General features: G+C 36.0%; 1 protein-coding gene across 7 annotated transcripts in view; it reads left to right on the top strand.

Moving 5' to 3' along the window:
• The window catches only part of LOC127876068 (uncharacterized), a 299,486-nt gene that overhangs the window by 70,527 nt on the left and 202,194 nt on the right, over positions 1 to 26,765 (top strand). For 4 of the 7 annotated variants that reach the window (XM_052420972.1, XM_052420950.1, XM_052420940.1 and 1 more), the window contains exons 1-5: positions 3,707 to 3,968; positions 11,613 to 12,604; positions 13,434 to 13,795; positions 14,452 to 14,517; positions 26,167 to 26,382. In XM_052420972.1, coding sequence (XP_052276932.1) covers positions 3,859 to 3,968; positions 11,613 to 12,604; positions 13,434 to 13,786 — 1,455 coding nt within the window. In that variant the 5' untranslated portion in view covers positions 3,707 to 3,858 and the 3' untranslated portion in view covers positions 13,787 to 13,795; positions 14,452 to 14,517; positions 26,167 to 26,382. Of the gene's footprint in view, positions 1 to 3,706; positions 3,969 to 11,612; positions 12,605 to 13,433; positions 13,796 to 14,451; positions 14,518 to 26,166; positions 26,383 to 26,765 lie in introns of those variants that run through there. The other 3 variants (XM_052420983.1, XM_052420981.1, XM_052420991.1) reach the window with 2 other exon arrangements.

The following is a 26,765-nucleotide window of genomic DNA, read 5'->3' as shown; positions in this document are numbered from 1 at the left end:
ATATCCTGACCACTTTTTGACCAAAAAAAAGAGAAAAGAAGGCTGAGCTAGGAGATAAATTGCTTAATCTTCTCTGGATCAGACATATTTTATCATGCCTCCTTATTTAAAAAAAACACCGATTTTTAAAACAAAACTGATGCAAAGGTGATAAAATCCTGGTAGTTCTATCCGTTTTCTAACTTTGTTGTTTTCTGATGGTACAAACGATGGTACAGGAAAAGGAAATACATCAAAGTAAGTAAAATGATTACATTCGCTATATTGCAATAATAAAAATACACGAAAAATGCTATATACCCTTCGTTCACATATTGAAGGAAATGAATAGTCCAAGAAACCCATACTTAAAGCTGAACATAAGAAATGCAATATTGTACCGTAACTAGGACGGCAATTCTTGTGCAGATGTTGATTTCTGCCTGACGTTCAATTGAAGGTACGAGACAGATGTTGTATCAGAATCATTTGACCCTGTTTTTTCAAATCAAAAAAAGGAAAGAAAAGAAAAAAGGGCGATATCATGGTGTCCCTCTGCTCAAAATATAAAACTACGGAAGCCAATTCGGGACATTCCTATCTTTTTATAAATCAAATCTGCTCATGTCTACTTAGAATTAATCTTATATTATACTGCAAATAATGAATCCCAACATTGGCAGTTATTACCACAGAAGGTGCACACCTAAGAAGGCCATATTGTATATAATAATTATATGTACACGAATCTTACTGACAATGCCAGCTACAAATGCCACAAGCAAGAGGACGTTCTCTGCGCTTCGGCGAATTAGGACATATCTTATTAAGCACAATGTCTCAAACTAGACCCAACAACCTTATGACTGCACGTTCATAAGCAAAGAACGGACACTCTTGACTTAGCTAAAATTGCAGAGGAGTTCGTTGCTCGAGAATAACTTTTAACGGTGTTACAGCACTGCAACTTAGCAAACTAACAAACTGTTTTCAAACTATTTTCCATAGTTTATCGCATTTGCAAATAATATTGAGCCTGGTGCGTCGCCGTGTAACTTACCGTACATCTTCGCTTATAAGACGGGTTTTTTTTCCTGAAATTTTAAGGGATAAAGTGGGGAGGTCGTCTTATAAGAGCGTCCTTTAGAAAAAAACTGATTTTTTTTTACCGATTTTTGCGACTTGATAACCGTATTTCTGGTGACGATAAGAAACTACTTTCATTTTGACAGCAGATACGCCGCTTAAATCATTATGTTTTAATCTATCTGTTTGGAATACTCGCGAGTTTATTATCGAATACAAATTAAAAATATAGATTTCTTTAAACATATGTGTATAAATAAGTAAAAACTTCTATCAGTGTTCTATTATTTTTTCTATTTGTAGCAATGTACTGCGGATTGTGTTTACTGTGGCGGTGAAGAATAAGCGTTAGGTCGCTTATGTCATTAATTTGATTAGTTTGGAAGCGTTTGTTGTAAAAATCCAAAATAAACTTTTATTTATTTAAATGTATCACTTTCATTTCTATGTTTTGCATATGTTGTTCTATTTTCAGGGAATGCAGGGTAACCGAACGTCATTCTTCAAAATTTGTACCTGTTATTTTTAAAAAATAAAGCACCTATTTGTTTCAGTGTTTACAGAAAACAGGGCATCTAATTACCAGTATACCATAATAATTTCACCACCGTAATAATTGTGGCAAACAAACACTTGTCAAATTCTCGTAAAACTCCAATTGTTGTGCAAACACTATTGTGAAAAAAAGATGACAGTTTGTTTATTGCCGACTGACTATCAACATGTGTACTCGTTATCTAGCCGTTAATTCGCGATTTTATTGATACATCGTACAGATAGTACTGACCCCTTACTGGCTTACACATGGCTTGGTGCTGTAAATAGCCTACGACTAACTGACAGACGATACTTGTGTTTATTAAGCGGTTAATTGGGGGATAAATTGACGCAGATGGCATTATACCTCCAACACTAATTAACATAAAGTGACTAACCTTGTATTTGATAGGTCAATATGATGCATACATTAATTGTTTAGTAATTTGATTGGTTGCAAACTTACAGAACGCAATCATACAATCTGAGGTATATAACGCACCGATTTTCATAATCATAATTTCCAAACTATTATATTGCACTCGATTGATCTTTACGATAAAAGATGTCCATGAAGAGAAAGAGAGCGTATTTAATACGGTAACAAATTATAATAAAATAGAATCATTAAACAAATGAAGAATTTAATTATTTGTCATACGACAATTAATGAAGATCCCATTGCATTCAATGTATTTATAGCATGGATAAAATTGAAAATCTTATTGCGCGCAAAATTATAGGAAAACAAATGACAGATGCATTGTCAGCGTGCGACACTGAATAATACAATGATTATATTGTAAGTATAAATAAATAAGTGTTATATATAGCCATATACGTCGAGTACCGGTTCCTGAAAAACAAAAATAAACAAGGGACAAAATTGTCACAAAACCAGGTTTTCATTGTGAAAAAAAATCTGATAAAGGGAGAAAACTCAAACTGAACTTTTGAAATGAACAAACAAAATTAACCCCCTTTGTAAGTTTGTTTTTAAAAAAAATCTATTTTTAGTCGTGGCGACCTTGACATTAGAGATATTGACGTGATTCTTTCGTGCGACACACCGTCCCATGATGGTGAACAAATGTGCCAAATGATTTATAATCTCACAATGAATGACATAGTTATGGCCAGGACAAGCTCATTTTTGACCTTTGAACTCAAAGTGTGACCTTGACCTTGGAGATATCGACGTAATTATTTCGCGCGACACGCCGTCCAATGATGGTGAACAAATGTGCCAAATGATTTTAAAATCTGACAATGAACGACATAGTTATGGCCCGGACAAGCTTGTTCCGCCCGCCCGCCCGCATTCGGCAATCTAATAACCAGTTTTTTCCTTCGGAAAACCTGGTTAAAAATATTCATATACATATAAACTCGGCATTAAAATAGGACGACGTGAATCAGGGAACGAATCCGATAACGAGCTTACTTGGTGTATTGTACTTATTAATAAAATGGCTGACCGTCAAATTTTGACTCTTGAAATTTTACCGATTTTCGTCCTTAAAAAATTGCCCCGTCTTATTAGCGAGGCCAAGCAAAATACAGCTAGTCTGGGACCTAAAGTTGGGGTCTCGTCTTATAGTCAAACCGTCTTATAAGGGAAGATGTACGGTAGTAATATTGTGCACTTTATCCTCGAAACCTCCCAGATGTCACAATTCAGCTTTTTTGGTTCAAAAATGTTTCCAGGGGCGGGGGGGGGGGGGGCTGGGGGGTCATGCCCCCCCCCCCCCTTCTCTAGTAACTTCGGCGCTCGCAGGCCTAAGGCACTTAGAGCCTGACCACTTTCAAAAGTTCGACGACGGCCCTGATGTTTGAGGAAAAGGATCTGATGTATTATAATAAAATGGTTTATGTAAGAACCTACTTTATTATAATTATAATTACATGTTCATAACATGTCATTTATTAGATCAATTAAAAGTCTGGTGTGTTAAATAATCTGGTTTAAAGTGTTTATCTACAAAGCCTTGTTTTGTGCAGTTTAAAATAATTAATACACTCATAACCCAATAGTCAGGTGACAGTGTACATAGTGACACTGTTTACTCCTATCATACAAACGCCATTTGACGGTTAACTTGGTTGCTGTTCAGTTTGAAATTTCGTATTACTTGCCTGTTTATAATAACATTGTTTGTGTGTTTTCTGTGATATTCATTGTAGACATGCTTGTACATAATTATTACAATTGATTTAAGATTGTAAAATCCTGTTTGTTGAAAGGGAATTATCAAAATGGCGACATCTGCAATTTCAAGACATTCACACAAAAATGAAAAATTAACAATATTGTGCAATAGCCATAGTGAGTTGTGCTGCTCCAGATCTGTTGAGCTTAATCACAGGTACCTGATTTAATTAATTAATTTAATTTAGATGTTGTTAATCAGTATTTTGAATAATGGTATTGTATGATGAAATTACTATCGTCCATAGTTAGTCATTGAGATTATTGTTAGCAGTTGCTTTATTTTTATTTCCTAATCATTACATGCATGCTATTTGTTGGTCAGCTTTTAATTTACTTACTGTTTGAAAAAGATGTTTATTATATAATGCCATTTTTAAATTCAATTAAATAATAACTATACAGATGTAAATCAAATCTTCAATTACTTAATTCAAGAAAACCTAAATCATTGTCCCATTCTAATGTTATCCTTAACTATAAATTAACAAAATCAGTCAACTAATATCGACTTTGATTTATAACATTTTTGCAGATAGAACAAACTTACATACATTTACTTAATGACCTGTCCGCAACTTGGCTATCAGGCTACATCTTATATTAAACAATAAACCTTTTTATCAATGTATATATTTTATGTTCTCCAACCGGGTGGGAGCTTAATGTATCACTTTATTGATAATCAATATAAAGTTTGATTTCGAGTTTCGATGGAATTGAGTTAACTTGTGTGTAAATCAAGATTCTCTGCTTATTATATCTGTCATACTCCATGCTCGTCTGCCCATCCTTTTGTCTGTTTGACTCAGGTAACTAGTTTCTGGGTTAGACCTCAGAAAATAATGATCAGAATTGACAAAACAGTTGAAACCTTTTTAAAGGGTTGACAAGTTAACCTATTATCAAACAGTTAAAATATATCATAAAGGGACACGCACACAGATCCAAAAAAATCCGCTTTGATTAAATTTCATTGAGTTTTTGCCGTTTAGTTAACAATAAGTAGGACAATATTATATGAAATTGTTTGTGTTTGCACACAATTTCATGAACAACTGAACCTATGTTAATTAAATGGTCTAATGATTCTTCTGGACATTATTAATACTTTGTAAAAAGTAGATATCTGAAACATGTAAGCCAATATCATGTACTTTTTTTGTCAGGTATACAAGAGTTGTAAGCATTTTGTGAGGTTGTTCTTGTCTGTTGATCTGTCAGTGAGTATATACATGTTGACCAAATCGTCTCAGAAACCACAGGGTCCTAGATTGTTACTTATTTTCCATGTAATACTTAAAGTGGTTCTCTGCTCAGTTTGTTTCAAATCATGTTGATGGGGTCAAAACTTTCCACCCCAAGTGATCAGACGTATAAACACCTTTAGTGTTAACTAAATACACCTTTTTGTGTATGACAAAGTATGGTAGCCCTCTTCAAAGTTTGCTCAAATCATGTGTCTGGGGTCAAAACTTACCAAGCCTATGGGTCAAATGATTTATTTAGACTGATGTAGTAAATAACATTAAAAATTGTATTCTCTGAAACCACAAGGGTCTGGGGTTTAATGTTTGGTGTTTAACATCGGAGGGGACTTAATTATGGTGTGCCCTCTGTGTGTCCGTGAGTCTGTGAGTCCATCAGTCTGTCACACTTGCCTGTCTGTCTGTCTGTCTGTCTGTCTTGTCAGTCTTGTCAATCAGTCAGTCAGTCTTGTCAGTCAGTCAGTCATGTCAGTCAGTCAGTCTTGTCAGTCAGTCTTGTCAGTCAGTCAGTCAGTCTTGTCAGTCAGTCAGTCTTGTCAGTCAGTCAGTCCAGTCAGTCAGTCAGTCTTGTCAGTCAGTCAGTCTTGTCAGTCAGTCAGTCTTGTCAGTCAGTCAGTCAGTCTTGTCAGTCAGTCTTGTCAGTCAGTCAGTCTTGTCAGTCAGTCTTGTCAGTCAGACTGTCCTTCGAAGAAGAGGGGGTATATTGCTTTGCTCATGTCGGTCTGTCCGTCGGTTGATCTGTCGGTCCGTCCACCAGGTGGTTGTCAGACGATAACTCAAGAACGCTTGGGCCTAGGATCATGAAACTTCATAGGTACATTGATCATGACTCGCAGATGACCCCTATTGATTTTGAGGTCACTAGGTCAAAGGTCAAGGTCACGGTGACCAGAAATAGTAAAATGGTTTTTGGATGATATCTCAAGAACGCTTATGCCTAGTATCATGAAACTTGATAGGTAGATTGATCATGACTAGCAGATGACCCCTATTGATTTTGAGGTCACTAGGTCAAAGGTCAAGGTCACGGTGACCAGAAATAGTAAAATGGTTTCCGGATGATAACTCAAGAACGCTTATGCCTAGGATCATGAAACTTGATAGGTACATTGATCACGACTCGCAGATGACCCCTATTGATTTTGAGGTCACTAGATCAAAGATCAAGGTCACTGTGACCCAAAATAGTAAAATGGTTTCCGGATGATAACTCAAGAACGCTTATGCCTAGGATCATGAAACTTGATAGGTACATTGATCACGACTGGCAGATGACCCCTATTGATTTTCAGGTCACTAGGTCAAAGGTCAAGGTCACAGTGACCGGAAATAGTAAAATGGTTTCCTGATGATAACTCAAGAAAGCTTATGGCTAGGATCATGAAACTTCATAGGTACATTGATCATGACTTGCAGATGACCCCTATTGATTTTCAGGTCACTAGGTCAAAGGTCAAGGTCACAGTGACAAAAAACATATTTACAAAAAAAATGGCTGTCACAACAACTGAGAGCCCATATGGGGGGCATGCATGTTTTACAAACAGCCCTTGTTTAATATTGAAGATAGCAAGTTGATATTTGGCATGCATTTGTATATCATGGAGCTACATGTTTTGAGTGGTGAAAGGTCAAGGTCTTCCTTCAAGGTCAAATGTCAAATTTATGGCTTGAAAGAGACGCATTAGGGGGCATTGTGTTTCTGACAAACACATCTCTTGTTTCATGAAACTTTTAACATGGACAAATGCAATATGGAGATTATGCACGTCATTTCATTTTGTTCCAATATGTACGTCAAGAATTCTGGTTGCTATTGCAACAAATACACTAGAAATATTGCTGAAAATAGAAATATTTCTGAAAATGGTGGATCCTGCAATAGCTTTAAAGTTCTTCATATTTTTTCATGAAAAAAGAAACATAGATAAATGGCAATATAGAAATTATGCACGTCATTTTATTTTCTTCCTGCGTCAAAAATTATGGTTGCTATGGCAACAAATATATAAAAAATCTGACAATGGTGGAAAATTTCTGACAATGCTGTGGCCAGTATGGGATACATATTGCTTGGCACAGTGCTCCAGCTAGGATTTGAAAAGGGCAGGGGGGCTTTTTTTGTCAAAAGGGCACTTTCGACGCGCAGTATATTGTCAAAAGGGCACTTTCGACGCGCAGTATTTTGTGAAAAGGGCACGTTCGAGCGCGCGGGTGTTTCTGGAATGCTTCCTATTGCATTTTAATTTATATATTATAAATAATTGTATTATTCCCATTATTATTACACCATTCAAATATAATGTCTACAATGAGGATTAAAATAATGACAATGAAATGAGAGATTTATGAATTATCATATGTAAAAAAAAAAAAAAATGTTTTTTTTTTTTTTTAGAGGGCGGGGGGGGCAGGGCGGGGGTTCAGGGGGGAAGGGCGGAGGTTCGGGAGGGCAGGGCGCGGCGCCCTTCGATTTAGGCCTAGCTGGAGCACTGTTGGCAGTAGTCTTGTTGAGTTTAATGTTTATAGTAAAAACATGTATTTGCTCTAATGCTCTTTCTGACCACATAAAGTGTTTGTCATGCAGAGTAAAATACCTAGATAAAAACTATTAAAGTTACTACATAGACAAAATCTACACATAACAGGTTAGTTTCTATATGTCTTTGGTGAGTGGCATTATACTAAGGGCCTTTAGCATCTTTTTGTGGGGTGGAGAAGCATTGATTATATCTGATTGCATATGAGATTATGGATAGTGTGGTTAAGATTGCAAATACTTAAAGTAGAAAACAATACAAACACATAGAATTATGCTTTAAGTATATGTACATGTATACCCATGTAATATAATTTGTCTTAAAACTGTATAAATGTTAAACAAATATGAAGATGTGCAAGTAAGGCTTAATATGTTCCTTAAGATTGAACCCTATTTCAACAATACTTTTGGTATTTACGCTTCTCACAATTAAACGACAATATTTTTTGCTAAAATGGCCATTGATCTGGTTATGAAGAAAATCTCTTAACCAAAATATTGAGATGCATAAGTTGACATTCTTGGCAATATGTTCATATGATTCCTCTTTTAATTAGCTATATTGTTTGAGTTACGCACGACACAATTTAAACATGTCATGTGTTTAATAAAAAAGGGGCGATAACTCTTTTTTTGTCGTACGGAAATGAACCAAAATATGGAGCAGCTTAACACGACAGTACAAATATATGTAAAAGTTTAGCCCTCTTGCACAAATACTGTTACAGTTACAGTTACACATGACACATATTTTAAAATGTCCTTTTTGTATTTAAAAAAGACATAAGGAAGAAAATGTAAACAAAATCATAACTTAAATAAAGAGGTGCACAAGTCCACTAATGCTGGTTATTATCCCCACGCATTAGAAGCATGGGGATTATGTGTTTATTTCCCTCGTCTGTCTGTCCTGGCCACTATCTCCTCCTACACAATATGCACTAGAACTTTGAAACTGAAACATATGGTAGCTACGAGCATATGACAGTGCACTATTTGGAATTTGTATTTGATCCCTGGGTCAAAAGTTATGGGGGTTGAGGTGGGGCTGGGTCAGAGATTTTCATTCATTTTACTAACAACATGCGGCATAACTTTTGACCCAGGGGCCAGATGAAAATTCCAAATAGTGCACTATCATACATGTACTCATACCTACCATGTGATTAAGTTCCAAGCTTCTAGTGCTAATAGTGTAGGAGGAGATAGTGGCCAATGGGGGTTAGGATGGGGCCGAGTCAGAGATTTTCACTAATTTTAGCTCGACTATTATATATAAAATATATATATTGGAGCTTTCCTACTCACCCCGGCATCGTCGTTTCCGTTCCGGTTAGCGTAAGCGTGCAAATGTTAAAGTTTGCTTACCGCCTCAAATATTCTCATTGTCCCTTGACATATTGCTTTTATATTTTGTAAACTTCTTTACCAACATGACCCCAACCTATAAACAAAAGCAGACAACTGTATCAAGCATTTGTAAGAATTATGGCCCTTTTTTGTCTAAGTAACTGAATATTTTATTAAATTTTGTGTTTAGATCCACTTGACTTATAAAGTATCAAAGCTATTGCTTTCAAACTTCAAATATTTTCTTACTATCATGAGGGTACTGTACCTGCCAAGTTCAATTTGACCTTGACCTTTGAATGACCATGACTCTCAAGGTCAAGAGTAAATTTTAGTTTAATTGCCATAACTTCTTTATTTATGATAAACTTGTATTAATACTTTGACAAAACAACACTTACCTGAATACCACAATGGATTCCACCCAAATAATACCCCACGCCCCAACCCAGAATCCCTGCCCCCCACCCCCAACCCCCCCCCCAAAAAAAAATTCTTTATTTTCGAAAGATCATCTAATAAATTACCACACCCCACATTATACCCCCTCTAAAATACAAATATTTATTGTCCCCTACTGGTTTCACCGGAGGGGACTTATGGTTTGCGCTCTGTGTGTCTGGCTGTGAATCTGTCTGTGCGTCTGTCTGTGAGTCTGTCACACTTTTCTGAATCCTGCAAAAACTTTAAAAGTTCTTAATATTTTTTCATGAAACTTGCAACATGGATAGATGGAAATATGGACATTATGCACGTCATTTCATTTTGTTCCTAAGTCAAAAATTGTGGTTGCTATGGCAACCAAATGAAATAACATTCTGAAAATGGTGGAATTCCTGACAATGGTGGAGCCAGTAGGGGACTAGATTGCTTGACAATTGCCTTGTTTACTTTATTTTTGAAGGACCGTCCAAACTTTCCACCCAAGCTATTACTATCAAATTTGAAATAAAATCTTATTACTTTGTTTTATGTCTTTACAAATGTTCAATACATTGCGGAATATATTACTTTGATCTTATTGAATTATTAGAACAATTACCCCATGATGGCTTACGTTATACTGTCAAGCACTCGAATAGTCGAGCGCGCTGTCCTCTGACAGCACTTGTTTAGGTTATTTTACATTAACTTTTTCATTTCTACACCAATTCACTTCTAATTGATACTGAACTTCTTTTATGGCAATACGTGCCGCGTTGGGATACCCGACGGCCTCTGCCGTGCCATTTTTAGTGTAAAGTGTCTGGAATACTTGTTGAGTAACGTGTGACATAAAAGTTGCACTGTTGGAAGGACAGACAGGCATGTGCAAGTATAAGCTCTCCCTCCATATTAAGCCTCAAAATATCATGCTTTCATTTAGTTTCCATTTCCATAGTTCTTGTTATTATGCCCCCCTTCGAAGAAGAAGGGGTATATTGCTTTGCTCATGTCGGTCGGTCGGTCGGTAGGTCGGTCGGTCCGTCCACCAGGTGGTTGTCGTATGATAACTCGAGAACGCATACGCCTAGGATCATGAAACTTCATAGGTAGATTGATCATGACTCGCAGATGACCCCTATTGATTTTGAGGTCACTAGGTCAAAGGTCAAGGTCACGGTGACCCGTAATAGTAAAATGGTTTTCGGATGATAACTCAAGAACGCATACGCTTAGGATCATGAAACTTCATGGGTAGATTGATCATGACTCGCAGATGACCCCTATTGATTTTGAGGTCACTAGGTCAAAGGTCAAGGTCACGGTGACCCGAAATAGTAAAATGGTTTCCGGATGATAACTCAAGAATGCATACGCCTAGGATCATGAAACTTCATGGGTAGATTGATCATGACTCACAGATGACCCCTATCAATTTTGAGGTCACTAGGTCAAACGTCAAGGTCACGGTGACCCGAAATAGTAAAATGGTTTCCGGATGATAACTCAAGAACGCATACGCCTAGGATCATGAAACTTAATTGGTAGATTGATCATGACTCGCAGATGACCCCTATCAATTTTGAGGTCACTAGGTCAAAGGTCAAGGTCACGGTGACCCGAAATAGTAAAATGGTTTCCGGATGATAACTCAAGAACGCATACGCCTAGGATCATGAAACTTCATAGGTAGATTGATCATGACTTGCAGATGACCCCTATTGTTTTTGAAGTCACTAGGTCAAAGGTCAAGGTCACGGTGACCTGAAATAGTAAAATGGTTTTCGGATGATAACTCAAGAACACTTTTGCCTAGTATCATGAAACTTCATAGGTAGATTGATCATGACTCGCAGATGACCCCTATTGATTTTGAGGTCACAAGGTCAAAGGTCAAGGTCACGGTGACCCGAAATAGTAAAATGATTTTCGGATGATAACTCAAGAACGCTTTTGCCTAGGATCATGACACTTCATAGGTACATTGATCGTGACTCGCAGATGACCCCTATTGATTTTCAGGTCACTAGGTCAAAGGTTAAGGTCACAGTGACAAAAATCGTGCTCACACAATGGCTGCCACTACAATGGACAGCCCATATGGGGGGCATGCATGTTTTACAAACAGCCCTTGTTTAAATGTGTAGATTTGTTTAAAGCATTACATAATATCACTGACTATTCCTTGGTATGTACATGTATTGATTGTTTATTTCAGCCAGTGCAGTAAAGTGACTCCAATTAATGAGCTGACTGACATGCAGCCCACAGACCTACAGGGACTGTCAGTGGAGCTGGAAACTGTTCTGGGAGAAATCAAAAGCCTTCAGATCAGTCAGGAGCTCAGTGTTCAGGCATTGCTAAGAACATATAAGGAACATGGGGCAGTCATGATAGAACAAATGCGTGGCAATTTAAATGTTAATATAGATGATAAAGAAGAGTGTGGTAATAGTTATGTGAGTACATCGGGCGGACATGAGCAATATTTAAAAGAAGAGATGTGTAGGAGTGTTCTTTTTATCTTGAATAAATTTGATAATATTACTGTGAAGGAACTAAACAAGATGAGAGATGAAGTTATAAGCATAAAAGGGTCAATTACAAGTTCTATTATTAAATGCACCAGTCTTCACAATGACTTGTCACATTTCCATGAATTTGTTCAGAAAATTGGAGATAATAAGGAGCTCTGCCTTATAGCCAGCATAAAATGTAAGCATATAATACAGCAGGCATTAACTCTGCTAGGAAAGTCAGGCGAGGTGTTTAATGTCCAGAGTATTACTAAGCATAATGTGAGAATACCAAGTGATAAAGATGTATGTTATATCAGAGGCATATGTGTTCTTCCCGATGGGCAGGTACTGGTTGTAGACTGGAATAATCAGAATGTCAAGCTGCTGAACCAGCAGTACCAGGTGGTGAGTCACTGGGATGTGAATGCTGGGCCAGTTGACATTTGTTTGATCACACCCAGTGAGGTTGCAGTGGCTGTGAATACTAGTAACATACATGAGGTCCAGTTTATCACTGGCAACCAGGGAAAGCTTGTTTCTGGCAGGAAGTTTCAGTTTCAACATGAATGTAGATGTATAACCCATCACCAAGGAGACCTTTTTGTCACCTCTCGTCAAGAACTGTACAAATACTCACTGAATGGCAAACTGATCTGCAGACTCTACCAAGATAGATCAGCTAATTATACAGGTAAGAATCATGGTGAATCCATCCTGATAACATGTGTATTATGTACAGGGATTTGTCTAGCCATTGTGGACAAAGGAGTCTAGTCAAATTGTGTTATTTTAAATTCATACAATGACAAATTTGGGAATTTTTATTGACTAAATGAACCGAGTTGGGATTTATTTTTTTAATCAACAAATATTGACCCATTAGGCCTTTATCTTGTTATTTTGAACAAATAATAATATAAATTATAGTTACATACTTTGTGAGATGATAATAAAATAAAATTCAGATGTAATAGCAGAAAACCCGCTGATGTATTATAAAATATTTGTTATATAATTCATATGTGCCCTTTGAATGCTACATGTACAGTACATTGTAGCCAAAACAAGATTCACTATTATTGATTTATAAACTTGAGTAATGAAGTATTTTGACTGTCACTACATGACATGTCTATAAATAGAAACTGAGTTCCTGGGAGAGAGACACTTTCTGACCCTGTCTTAATTTTGTGGTTGTTAAATGATTGTACATGTACAATATGTTTACCTGTTGATAGAACTGTGCAATTGTTTTAGTATGTGTAATTCTTTCCATCTGTGTAATTTTGCTCTTACTCACCAGTCGCATTTAAACTTGTCAAACGTAAACACAATAGCTCTGCTACTGAAGTTTATTGTCACACTTAACTATTAAATCATTGAAATGTATGCATATATTTTAGATGTGTAAAGGCCTCTTTATAGCAACATATGCGTTATACAATATCACTGCAGTATGTTTAATAAGATTATTTAACATTAACAGTAATTCAATATCTTGATGTTACTCTGTTTTGCAGTAGAGAAGTGTGCTGTGAGTCCCACAGGAGACAGGCTGTACATCATCAGCGACAGCAAGCCCAAGCTTCTCACCCTGGCCAGGGATGGCACACTCCTGGCTACATACTCAGTCCCAGCACTACTGCGCCCACTTGGTCTACATGTGACCCCTGCAGGCCAGGTGCTGGTCTGTGGATGGGGGTCCAACACTGTACTACAGGTGGGCTGGGAGGGAGAGAGTAAGCTGGCTACGCTGGCTACTCATGAGGATGGAGTGAGGCTACCATGGTCAGTCTGCTACAGCAGCACCACATCATCAATCATTGTGGGACAGAAGTGGGACGACACCATCCTGGTGTTCAGAGTGGAATAGTGTGTACATGTATGTATTAGTTGTTGTAATTAGTGATTAGTATTTCAATGACAATGTGTTGTTTAGCATACGAACATAGTAGTGTGTGATGTTACAATACAACATTAAGTGGGTAGTTAAAGATACAAATAATTTATGTGTACATATTGTTATCTGATTATACAATGTGAGGGTTTTTGTTACAACATTAGATTTAATGCATATTATGTTATGTTGTCATAACATTTGTGTCATTATGGTCCTACAATTTAGTTCTTGTAAAATAAAGTTCTTGCATGAAAAAACAAAGCATTTTAACTGAACATGTAATATTAGTACATAGATGCACATGTACGTAGCAACTGAGGCTATTTTTAGACTTTCATTTCTATAAACACCATGATGTCATGTAAGAAATGTATATGGATGAATACTTTTTTTTATAAAATATGAAATTGTTTAAGTTATCTTTGGAGGAGTATATATTAATATTGAATGCAATGTTTACAGAAAGGTAACACTTGATGTAATATTTATTAATTTGCCATATTTTATGCTGTTGAACATTTGTTATTGATTTTCATTACATTTATATAATCGTGTGTGTGTTAATTACATTTTTTATTAATTTGTTTGAGTCCTAAATATACATACAAGAAATACATCAAGCAATTCTGCTGCTACAGTCGCTGCTGAGTCAGGACAAGGATGCTGAGGATGTGGTGGACAAGGATGACCTGACTACGCAGAAGGTAACATAGACCCTTTGTCAGACCTTTTCTTTGTCATTTTGGGGAAAAAATGCCATTTTGAGTTTGGCATATTTTCCTGTGAAAAGTCAATTGATTTGGGAAAAACTAATTTAATATAATTCTTTCTAATTTATCAAATTATACGAATAAAATCATTTTATGATAGTACATACTTTGTTAGATCTAATTGAAATATGATTGAGATATAATAATTATAATGCAAAAAAAAGGGGAACATCACATCAGGCAATTTACACATGTTTAGTGGAAAAAAACGCCCCGATTGGTCGTTTTTTATCACATCTTTACACAGTAACATATATGCCAAAATTTGACAACAAATGGTGAATGTTTGTGTTTCTTGGAAATTTTGAGCACTTTTATCGTAAATATTTATCAGAATGTCTTTTTAATAATGGACTATACAGGATTATCGGGTAATGATTAACAACTGTAAAAGTAGTAAGTTGGCAGTAATAGATAAAAAGTATGGTTTCATACGGATGTATTAAGGAATCGATCAAGACGCGATTATGCGTATCTATGCGGGAAAGGGTTAAAACAATTTTTAGCTCGACTATTATACATGAAATATATATAGTGGAGCTATCCTACTCACCCCAGCGTCGGCGTTTCCATTTCCGTGCCGTTTCTGTTTCCGTTAGCGTGCAAATGTTAAAGTTTTCGTACTACCCCAATTATTTTCAATGTCCCTTGACATATTGCTTTCATATTTTGCATACTTGTTTACCAACATGACCCCAACCTATAAACATGAGCAGACAACTCTTTCAAGCATTTTGTCATAATTATGGCCCCTTTTCCACTTAGAATATGCAGCAAATGTTTAAGTTTGCGTACTACCCCAAATATTTTCAATGTCCCTTGACATATTGCTTTCATATTTTGCATACTTGTTTACCATCATGACCCCAACCTATAAACAAGAGCATACAACTGTATCAAGCATTTTGACAGAATTATTGCCCCTTTTATACTAAGAATATGCATATTATTGATAAATCTTTGTTAAACTTTGCGTACTACCCCAAATATTTTCCTATATCCTTTGACATATTGCTTTCATATTTTGCATACTTGTTTACCAACATCACCCCAACCTATAAACAAGAGCAGACAACTGTATCAAGCATTTTGACATAATTATGGCACCGTTTTACACTTAGATAATTGAACATTTTGCTTAAATTGCCATAACTTCTTTATTTATGATCACATTTATTATTACTTTGACAAAACAACACTTACCTGAATACCACAATGGATTCCACCCAAACAATACCCCACGCCCCTACCCAGAATCCCTTCCCCCCCCCAACCTTTCCCCCCATTTTTTTATTATTTGTTTTAAACATCTAATAAATTACCACAATCAACCACCCCACATTATACCACCCTCTCATCATCCCCCCGTCCCCCCCCCCAACCTCCCCCCAAACCTCCCCCCAATTTTTTTTGTTGTTTTAGCATCATCAAATAAATTACCCCACCCCACATTATACCCCCTACCCCCTAAAAAAAAACCTCCCCCCCCACCAAAATTTTTTTTTTGTAACATCATCTTTCAAATTACCCCACCCCACATTGTACCCCCCTCTCACCCCCCACCCCCCTTCCCCCCAAAAGAATTTTTTTTTTCTTTTTTTTTTTTTTCGAAAGATCCTCTAATAAATGACCACACCCCACATTATACCCCCTCTCACCCCCCTCCCCCCCAACAAAAATAATTTTTTGTTTTCCTTTTTTTATTTTTGAAATATTGTCTAATAACTTATTGAATATGAACAATTTCCCCATGATGGCTTACGTTATACTGTCAAGCACTCGAATAGTCGAGCGCACTGTCCTCTGACAGCTCTTGTTGTTAAATCTGATTAATGACTTTATTCCTGTTTTTTCTTGAAGAGTCATAATGCACCGTCATAACGTCATTTCACTCTAAAAAAAATAAAAATATGTAGGGTGCAGCCCTCCCCCCCCCAAATGGCCCCAGGGCGTCTGAAAAAATTCCTGTTGTAAGCATTGTAATTATAATAAGGCACTTAATTATTTAAAAACAAATAAAAATGCTTCGGGTATGGGTCCGTTTTACTGACCCATGTATACACCAGGAACTTGTGTATTTCCTGTTTATTAAGAATGCAAAAAGACGAGGTGGTAAAGAACAGAATGAATTTACATAAGGTAAAATATCCTCTTAAATTGTTTGTATATTGCAAAATCATTGATATTCCTCCTTATGAAATTTTGGTGATTACAATAGTATTTCATGGACATATAATAAGTTAATGTGTGGATTACTCAGTTTGGAAAAATAAATAAGGAATTTGTGTCAGTTCATTTCCGGTGTGTTTGTGATAAATTTGCAGATCGGTAAAACCTTAAAATCAACAAAAATTAGCATCGAACGCATAAGAATGGTTTTACAGTGTTACATCTGTATTAAAAATGCTAAATATGAATCATGAACATGAATATGAGATATGATATCATAGAAGTTAAAATTGCGTCTTTTCTGTTATGTATCGTGTTTACAGCACGACTTCATTGACTTGAGGATCAATAACTAAAAAACTTTTTCAGCTTGATGCTTCCCAACTTATTCATAAGAAACCTCATTAACACAACACCTCTAGAATTTATGTCATTCCCATGCAGACCTTGAGTTTTTAAAAAATTGTGAGATATTTAATTAAGCTTGGAATGCCTTGGTTGTATAGAGCCTGTTTGCAAGGAGATGTTAAGTTTTTAGTATGTATATAGTGTTGCTGTTATTTGTCGAATTTGTGGTCTGAAATCGACCCCATTTACAATCCTAAAACAATGTATTTTTCCCAAACAACTGCCTCAAATGTCCAATTGAAGATAAAGAAAAATAAATGTATCACAATATCAAGTTAATCTCCCTACCCAGCTCTATTACTTGAACCTTATTTCATGTAAATACAATTTTGAAAACGCTTATTCTCAATTATATAGTATTTGTAAGCAAAAAACCAACAACATCAATGTCCCAATTTGTGGTCAAAACACCAAGAATTTTCCCTATTAGAAGGACTCCGGCCTCATTCCACAAACTTAAGTCTGCTTACAGTCTGTTGTTGAGTGTTTTTTCAAGAAACATATGTGCCTCCCTCTGGGATAATGGGACTAAATACATGTGTGTAAAGTGTGGTCCCAGATTAGCCTGTGTAGTCTGTACAGGGACTAAATGCATGTGTGTAAAGTGTGGTCCCAGATTAGCCTGTGTAGTCTGTACAGGGATTAAATGCATGTGTGTAAAGTGTGGTCCCAGATAGCCTGTGTAGTCTGTACAGGGATTAAATGCATGTGTGTAAAGTGTGGTCCCAGATAGCCTGTGTAGTCTGTACAGGGACTAAATGCATGTGTGTAAAGTGTGGTCCCAGATTAGCCTGTGTAGTCTGTACAGGGATTAAATGCATGTGTGTAAAGTGTGGTCCCAGATAGCCTGTGTAGTCTGTACAGGGATTAAATGCATGTGCATAAAGTGTGGTCCCAGATAGCCTGTGTAGTCTGTACAGGGATTAAATGCATGTGCATAAAGTGTGGTCCCAGATAGCCTGTGTAGTCTGTACAGGGACTAAATGCATGTGTGTAAAGTGTGGTCCCAGATTAGCCTGTGTAGTCTGTACAGGGACTAAATGCATGTGTGTAAAGTGTGGTCCCAGATAAGCATGTGTTGTCTGCACAGGGACTAAATGCATGTGCATAAAGTGTGGTCCCAGATAGCCTGTGTAGTCTGTACAGGGACTAAATGCATGTGTGTAAAGTGTGGTCCCAGATTAGCCTGTGTTGTCTGTACAGGGACTAAATGCATGTGTGTAAAGTGTGGTCCCACTTAGCTTGTGTAGTCTGTACAGGAAAATCAGGGACGATACTTTCTGCATTTACGGAATTTTTCGTATATAGGAAGCCTCTTTATAAAAAAAAAATCTGTCTAGCGGAAAGTGTTGTTCTTTTTTAGCCTGTGTGACTGTACAGGCTAATCTATGACAAAACTTAGTGCACAATTTATAAAGCCCTGTTTTCTAAGAATGAGGCTCAAATTAAGTCCTCCTACCGTCTTATACCGTCTGATAACGAGTTGTACAAGATAATACCAGGTGAGCCTTGTTCTGGGATAATAGTGCTTAATGCATTTTAGTGCCATCATCAGAATAGCCTGTGCAGTGAGCACACAGAGTAATATGGGATGATACTTTCCGCTTTTGAGGACATTTTCGTTTAAAGGGAATTTGTATGCCGCCGGTAGGGTGGCATATAGCAGTTGAACTGTCCGTCAGTCAGTCAGTCAGTATGTCAGTCTCTCCGTCCGTCCGAAAAAAAATCTAACATTGGCCATAACTTTTGCAATATTGAAGATAGCTATGATTATGTTACATTTGTAACTATGTTTCTATTGAAAAAAACATAGCATAATTAATATAAAACAAAAAAAAAACACTTGACTTTGTTTTTATTCACAGAAAATGCCTCACAAAATAATCAACACAAGGTCTCCATACATCTCAATTCCATCATGGTCATTGTCTCTAAGTCACCGTCATCTAGGTCTGACATGTCAGGTATGCTCTTAAAGGCGGCCTGAAAAAACAATGTTATAACATGATATAAATTTTCCTCTCAAATTACTGAATAAAGTAAATGCAATCTCAAACTAGCAAAATTTTCCTCTCAAATATCTGAATAAAGTAAATGCAATCTCAAACTAGCAATAATACCAGTGCATAAGAAGTAGAACACAAAGGTAACTTTTCTGCCCTTCTGAGTCTTCTTAATCTAAAACGACATTTGTAGCAGTAGTTTCATTACCTAAGCCACATCTGGTTTGTGGCCATTGAATCAGCATCTAAAATGCAGTATGAGAACATATTTGAATAAAAGGCAGGGTTCGTTCCTTGACAGTATGAGAACACATTTAAATAAAAGGCAGGGTTCGTTCCTTGACAGTATGAGAACACATTTGAATAAAAGGCAGGGTTCGTTCCTTGACAGATTTATTTTATCTGTTAAAAATTACACTTGCAAGTTAGTGCATGCTATTTAATTTCATGTTGTTTTTTTTACATTACGTATGACATGTACTTACCAGCCAGTCAGCAATGTAGGCTAAGAATCAAAGTCTCCAATACTTGGAGACATCAAAACGAAGCCATGACCGATTATTTTTTCATGATGGTTGGAAGCTCGTTTCATTTACTGTTCATATTTGCCGTTGATGTTCGTGTGTTGCGCCCTCAAAATTAGGCAGGAAAGACATTAAAATAAATGTATCACTGCGAGTTCTCCATCCAGTAACAATACTAGTTATAGCGTCTCGTGAGATTGACTAACAACATTGTCCGATAAGTGTCTAATCAATGAGTGCTCAAGGGAAGTAACGAATGCAGTTTTGAACAAGCGTTTTTAGATCACAATTAATATACCAAAAGATTTCGTACACAAATTCAATGTAAAAGCAATAACTTAAACAAAAAATAGTCAAACTTTTGCGCGTAGACACCCCCATAACCATACCTTTTCTTAAAGAGCATTCCAAGCCGCAATGATTTAAACAATAAAAAAGATAGGTCATCCAGTATGTAAGAAAGAACTCAATGCGAATCAGCGGTCACTGTTTTATGGTCATCTTTTTACCGGCATCTCTCCAGTTGATGATGGTTTCCCACCAACTGTCAAAGTCTCATGTAGTCTCCAACCTAAAAGCAAAACAGTGAATTTGTAGTTTACAACAATGTACAGATTTTGTATTTTGTTTATTTATAACTTTAATGAGTGATTTGTCAAAGATTTTTATGCCCCCTTTCAAAGAAAAGGGGGCCTATAGTGATCGAACTGTCCGTCTGTCTGTCTGTCTGTCCGTCTTTCCGTCACACTTTGCATTTAGGTTTCAAAAAATGCTCATAACTTCTATGTCCCTTGAGATATAACCTTCATATTTGGTATGTATGTGTAGATGGACAAGGCATTTCCATACGCACAAAAAATTTGACCCCTGTGACCTTGACCTTGTAGTTAGGGTCCGCGTTTAGGTTTTGAAATCTGCGTTTAGGTTTTAAAATATGCTCATAATTTCTATGTCCCTTGAAATATAACCTTCATATTTGGTATGCATGTTTATACGGACAAGGCCTTTCCATACGCCCACAAATTTTGACCCCTGGACCTTGACTGTGAACTTAGGGTCCGCGTATAGGTTTCGAAATCTGAATTTAGGTTTCGAAAAAAGCTCATAACTTCTATCAAGCGTTTATAGGGGGCATAAGTCATCCTATGGTGACAGCTCTTGTTTTTAAATGATATAACTATCATTTCTTTCCTGTACTAATTTGTAAATGGTTGGTTTCAGTACTTACCTGTGAACGTATGTACATATATACATGATGAACTGTGGCAATGATCTCTTTGATAAACCACAGGCTTTGCTGGTCAGTGATGTCTGACTTGGTCATTTTTGACTGTCTACAGACCCCCGCCCCCCCCCACCCCAAGGCGGTAGGGTGGCATAAAGCAGTTGAACTGTCAGTCCATCTGTCTGTCTGTCAGTCGTCGGTCTGAAAACTTTAACATTGGCCATAACTTTTGCAATATTGAAGATAGCAACTTGATATTTGGCATGCATGTGTATCTCATGAAGCTTCACATTTTGAGTTGTAAAAGGTCAAGGCCATCCTTCAATGATAAAGGTCAAAAACAAAATCCAAGGGAAGTTATAAGCTTTAAAGGGAGATTATTTCTATACCTGCCAATTGATAAATAGAAATTTTCTTTCAAAGCGGTGCAGTAGGGAGCATTTTGTTTCTGACGAACACATCTCTTGTTTCTAAACAAAAATCAAGTCTAGTAAAAAAGTGTCGTCTCAGGTTAGCCTATGAGGACTCCACTGGCTTATGTGGGAAGACACTATACACATTGATTAAGTCCCGTTTTTCAGGAGCGATGCTCAAGTTAAGTCCGTTTAAGGGTTGTATTTATACATTCTTATGAGAATAAATTTGGTATAACAAACAATATGATTAAAAAAGTGGTTATTGGGACAATGGTGTTCATGTTAATCAGGGGTGGCGAAATCAAATGTCCGAGTTGCCCAAGTCGTACATTTGCTTGTCTGGGCAACTGATTTTTTTCAATTAAGATGTCCGTGGACAACAATTTTTTTAAAAGTCGGTTCCAGGTATACAAAAAAATACATTGTATTAAAGCCGTAATTAAGTTGTATTAAACTGGATGTTGACATGCGATTACATTGTCAGTGCTATTTGCGGAGCAATCAAGTTAAAATGCGGGCACTCTCCTGAGCAGTGATCTCCCCTATTCTATAAGAGACCAGGAGCATGCCGCATTTTAAACATTCGGCCCAACTGTTAGACAGTGTACAGACTGGTTTCTTTATTTTTACAATCAGACGGAAATAAAAAGTGTTAAAGTAAGATAATCAAAACACGGTCTACCTTGTTATTTAAGACGACTTTAATGGTGAAAATGGAACATTTAGTTTTTTTAAATCTTCAACAACAGAGCAGAAACCCGAAGCTTTGAGCAGTCCACCTCCCAAAAAAACTAAGAAAGATTATTATAAAAAATATGATCTAAGTAAACGCACCAGAACTTTTCAAGAAACTTGGCTCACAGATTTTCAATGGTACCAGTTGATGATAATTTAATTGCTACCAGTAGCGGCGCAGAGCCTCAGTCTGATGAGGTCAACATATTGGACTAGTTTAATTTGTTAAGATTACGATGTACGTATGTTCAACACATGTTTTAATAACACTAGCTTTGCAAGATTAAAAGTTTTAGAAAGTCTTTATATTGTTTATAATATACTGCTATAATGAATGTACTATTGAAATACAGCTATAAACAAAACTAGCAAATCATACTCATTTTGGTATATTCCACATTGTTTTACATTAATAAATAAATGCGTTTATAATTTATATAAACATTAACGGACAAGTGTAGTTCAGCAACGGACAAGTTAAATTTCCTAAATGGTTGTCCGTGGACAAGTATAGTTTTTTGAGATTTCGCCACCCCTGTTCATGCAAATTATAAATAATTGTTAAGAGATACTAATGTAAGCAATGTGTGATTGAATTCAGAGCGCTTAAAATTGAATGGCTCTTGTGCTTTTTTAAACTTTCCTCACAGTGGTGAAGTCTTAATATATTTATAAATTACTGTAAACTAGTATCCAAACTAGAAAACTAATTCTTATATAATTGTGGAAACTTAATTTATTTAAATAAAGAAAGAATGAACATAAAATGCAATAATAAATACAATAAAAATGTATTAAGAGAACCTATGAATTTTGACTTGTTTACAGATAAGCAGAATAGTAATTTAAAAAAATATATAATATACAGTCAAAACCTGTTGGCTCAAACTCGCTTGGCTCAACTTTCCGGTTTGCTCGGACTATCCTCGAAGCATCTTTTTTGTATTGCTTAATATTCATATACATTTATGTCAAATGGCTCGAATTTGCAGGGGTCGGATTAATGTCTCAAATTTTTTTAAGTCCCCATCACAATCTTCACATTGTTTTGTTTGCCTGGCTCTAAAGCGCCTAGGGTCGCATAAAGCTGTTACTTGATTATGAGCACTTGATTAAAGGCTCCCTATAATTTCAAACATGTAATTGACTCAATCGTTAATTGATTTGAGTAAAAGATGACAATCTGGCGTTTTTGTAGATGCTATAATATTATGGCTGGAACGGCTGCATCACAATATGGTTTATTAAACAATCCATTCAGAAGGCCAAAAGCCCAAGTGGACAAAGCAAGCATACAGTGTTTACAAAATACACAGTTTATGATTATACAAAATAAAGATCTACTATAATAGTTAGAGTTACAGTTATAATATGTCAACTTGAAGGAATAGACAATTTTGTATCTATGTGTCATGTCATTCTTAAATAAAAACACAAGCAAATAAAGTAATACAATGTTTTGTTTAATACTTGGGCGATGTGCATATAATGCTTATATATTGCTTTGTTTCTTAGCGTTATTCCTTACATAAGATCATTGTTTGATTGTTTGTGTCACTGTTTTAAAATAGTGATTACTTAAAAATGTCAAGTATATAAATTCTGTTCTTACTGATTCAAAAGAAGAAAGTAGTACGGAGATTAGGCAGTATGAATACTCTTCAACTGGAGATGTAAATCTATTGCAGATTTATGTTAGTAAACATAAGTATATTCAGATCGGTTGGATCGAATTCTGGATGGCTAAAACTTTTGTTGTCAGTCCAGCCAAGTTAGAGTCATTGGGTTTCGACTTTATTCAGCAATTAATGTTTGCATTGTATTTAAACTAAGGAATACACCGGACTAAAAAAATCAAACTTATTGTTCTTAATGAACAATCATAAATTTAAATTAAAAATAAATAAAATAAATCTTGTCAAACACATTTCTAAAAACATGTTGATTAAGTACTGTAAATTTGTTAAAATTTGTGGTACATTAATTAATGTTGATTTCCTGGGTTTACTGATCCACGAAATTTACTCAAACACATAAAAAAATTATCCAAGCAAATTCGTGTTGTTTTTTTCAACAAGTAAGAAATGCACGAATTAACATGTCCACAAAAGTATATTTTTGAAAAACCTGCAAGTGTTATGCCAACTAAAATAAATGATTTTCCAGGATCAGGGGTGTAGCATTCCAGTCTCTAGCTTGAATTGTTGACCAATATTTTACATCTGTTTCATCAGTCAGTGCCTTTTTAGCATAGGTGCGTTTACGCACCTATGCTTATGGTATATACCACATTTCGAAAATCCACATCTATCGGTTACCCATTATGAAGCCTTACCTGATCAAAAATCAGACAAAATATCTATTTAATTTAGTATATGGTCATTCTTACAATTTTTTTTGGAAACGTTTTTCTAACGTTTTCTTCCAAGAATATTGCTGACACCGTTTTTAGTGAATTTTTCTAAGACCGTTTTGTGTCAAAAAATCTTCTTATAACCTAAAACAAATTTTGTTCGTAAAACAATTCTATCTGCACTATAAATCTCAAACTCCTACGCAGTGGCCTCCCTTATACGAGAAGTTACTGACCGGGCGAAGCAAGGGAAGTAACTGCTGTGAGGAGTTTCTATAAAAATCTGCATTCAGAAATCTGTATTCAGAACTCAATCTGTTGTGCACGTCTGCATCTAACGCTTACCAAAAGTTTTACAACAAATTCTTGACGCAGACGAATAGGGTAGCGTCTTTTTTCATTTGTGAAAAGAATAGTTCGATACAGATCTGTCCGTGCTTAAATTTTGAAAGGCTTGGGTAATTATTTTTCATAAGCGTTTCAAACACTGATGTAAATGGAAAGATTATCTATTTAAATAGTCGGTAATTGTTTGAAATTATTGATTTGAGAAATTCGCGGATGGCGATATCGAACTACATTATACCACGTGACGCCATTCTTCCCTGTATCTTGCACCTATGCTTTTAACGCCATCGGCGCTCTCGTTTAAAGTTGTAGTTTTTCTGGAAGGGGCATGATTCTGGGCTATTTTTCCTTTTTATGGAATCAGTTTTGTTTCAAATTTGAGAGTTTGTGGGTCACAATTTTAAGAAGTTTGTGACTAGAATTTTCGCAATTTTAAGTAGTTTGCTACTCATTTCTTCACTATAATTAAAATTCGAGAATCATTTTTCTTTCACAAAATGAATGGGTCAAAGGATGATACAAAACATGACACAAAACAGGTCCTGTGATCGGATTTGTGTATGTGGGCAATTGGGTAATATGTTTTCAGAAACTTGTGTTTTCCCTCAACACATCAAACAAAGTTTATGATAGCAATTTACTTGGAAAAAAAATCATTTCTTCGTATTGGTTACTGTGAAAATGTGGATTTTAAGGCGTCACCAAAGAACAGGCAAACTAGTGCTGTCAGCGTGTAGTCTTTAAGGGCAAGTGGCCTATAACAGAATTTAAATCCAATGTATATGAGCAGTAAAATATATGGAAAAGTAAAGTGATACATATAATGAGTACAATTTAAAAACAATGTTAAGAAGATGATTTTCTATTTTTATTTTTTTTTATACAGGAAAAAAACTTCTTTCAAATGGGGCTTAATGCATGTGCTTAAATTGTTGTCGTTGTCCTAGATTAGCTTGTGCAATCCACACAGGCATATTTGGGACAGCAATTTCATATGTTAAGGTATTTTTGTTGAAAAGAAATATCCTCTTTATGAAAATCCAGTCTAGTCAAAAACTGTCCTTCCTGATTAGCTTGTGTGGACTTCACATGTTAATCTGTGACGACTATTTGTAATATTTAGGAGCCGCATATTGGCTAATGAAATTGCATCATTATGAATATACAGGTTGGTATACAGTGTTTTATTAGCCAACAACGTTTTAATACGAAATGGTTTGATTATATTAATTTTCGTGCTATTGAGGACAATAAACCAATGAAATGCCAGATTAGACATTAATTAGAAGGAAATGTTGCCTATTAAACACCTTCATAACCAATCAAGAGGCATAGTTTCGTATAGATTGTAATATAAACATTTTTTACAAGTTCACATCACCCACTGTGCTGTTGTTTTCAGGACAGCACCACCATTGATATCGAGTTGGCCCAGCAACAGCACCAGTCCGGCCTGCAGGAGCCCCAGTCCAGGACGACCCATCCACTCCCCTGACCCATAACTCATCATACTTGATATCCGGAAAAATGGGGCCTTATGCATGTGCTTAAATTGTTGTCACAGATAAGCCTATGCAGTTTGCACAGGCTAATAATGGACAACATTTTCCTCTTAAAGGTATTTTTTGTTGAACAAATAAGCTTCTTTATGAAAGTCCAGACTAGTCAGAAATTACCCTCCATTATTAGCTTATGTGAATTTCACATGCTAATCTGGGATGACACTTTCTAACATTAGTGATCCGCATATTGGCTTATGAAAATACATTTCTAGAAATGGAGTAAAGATTATAGATATAAATTTACAGATAAGTATAGCATTAGCCAACACTTTTCTTATTTTAATACAAAATGACTTAATTGTATTTATGTTTATGCTATTAAGGACAAGGAACCAATAAAATGCCAGAATAGAAATTCATGTTTTTGAAAACCTTCACAGCCAGTCAAGAGGCATAGTTTGTTATAGCTTGTAATGTACTTTGTTACAAGTTCCTATCA

This window comes from Dreissena polymorpha, chromosome 1, assembly GCF_020536995.1.
Source record: "Dreissena polymorpha isolate Duluth1 chromosome 1, UMN_Dpol_1.0, whole genome shotgun sequence".
NCBI lineage: Eukaryota > Metazoa > Mollusca > Bivalvia > Myida > Dreissenidae > Dreissena > Dreissena polymorpha.
This window is presented reverse-complemented; position numbering and strand designations above follow the sequence as displayed.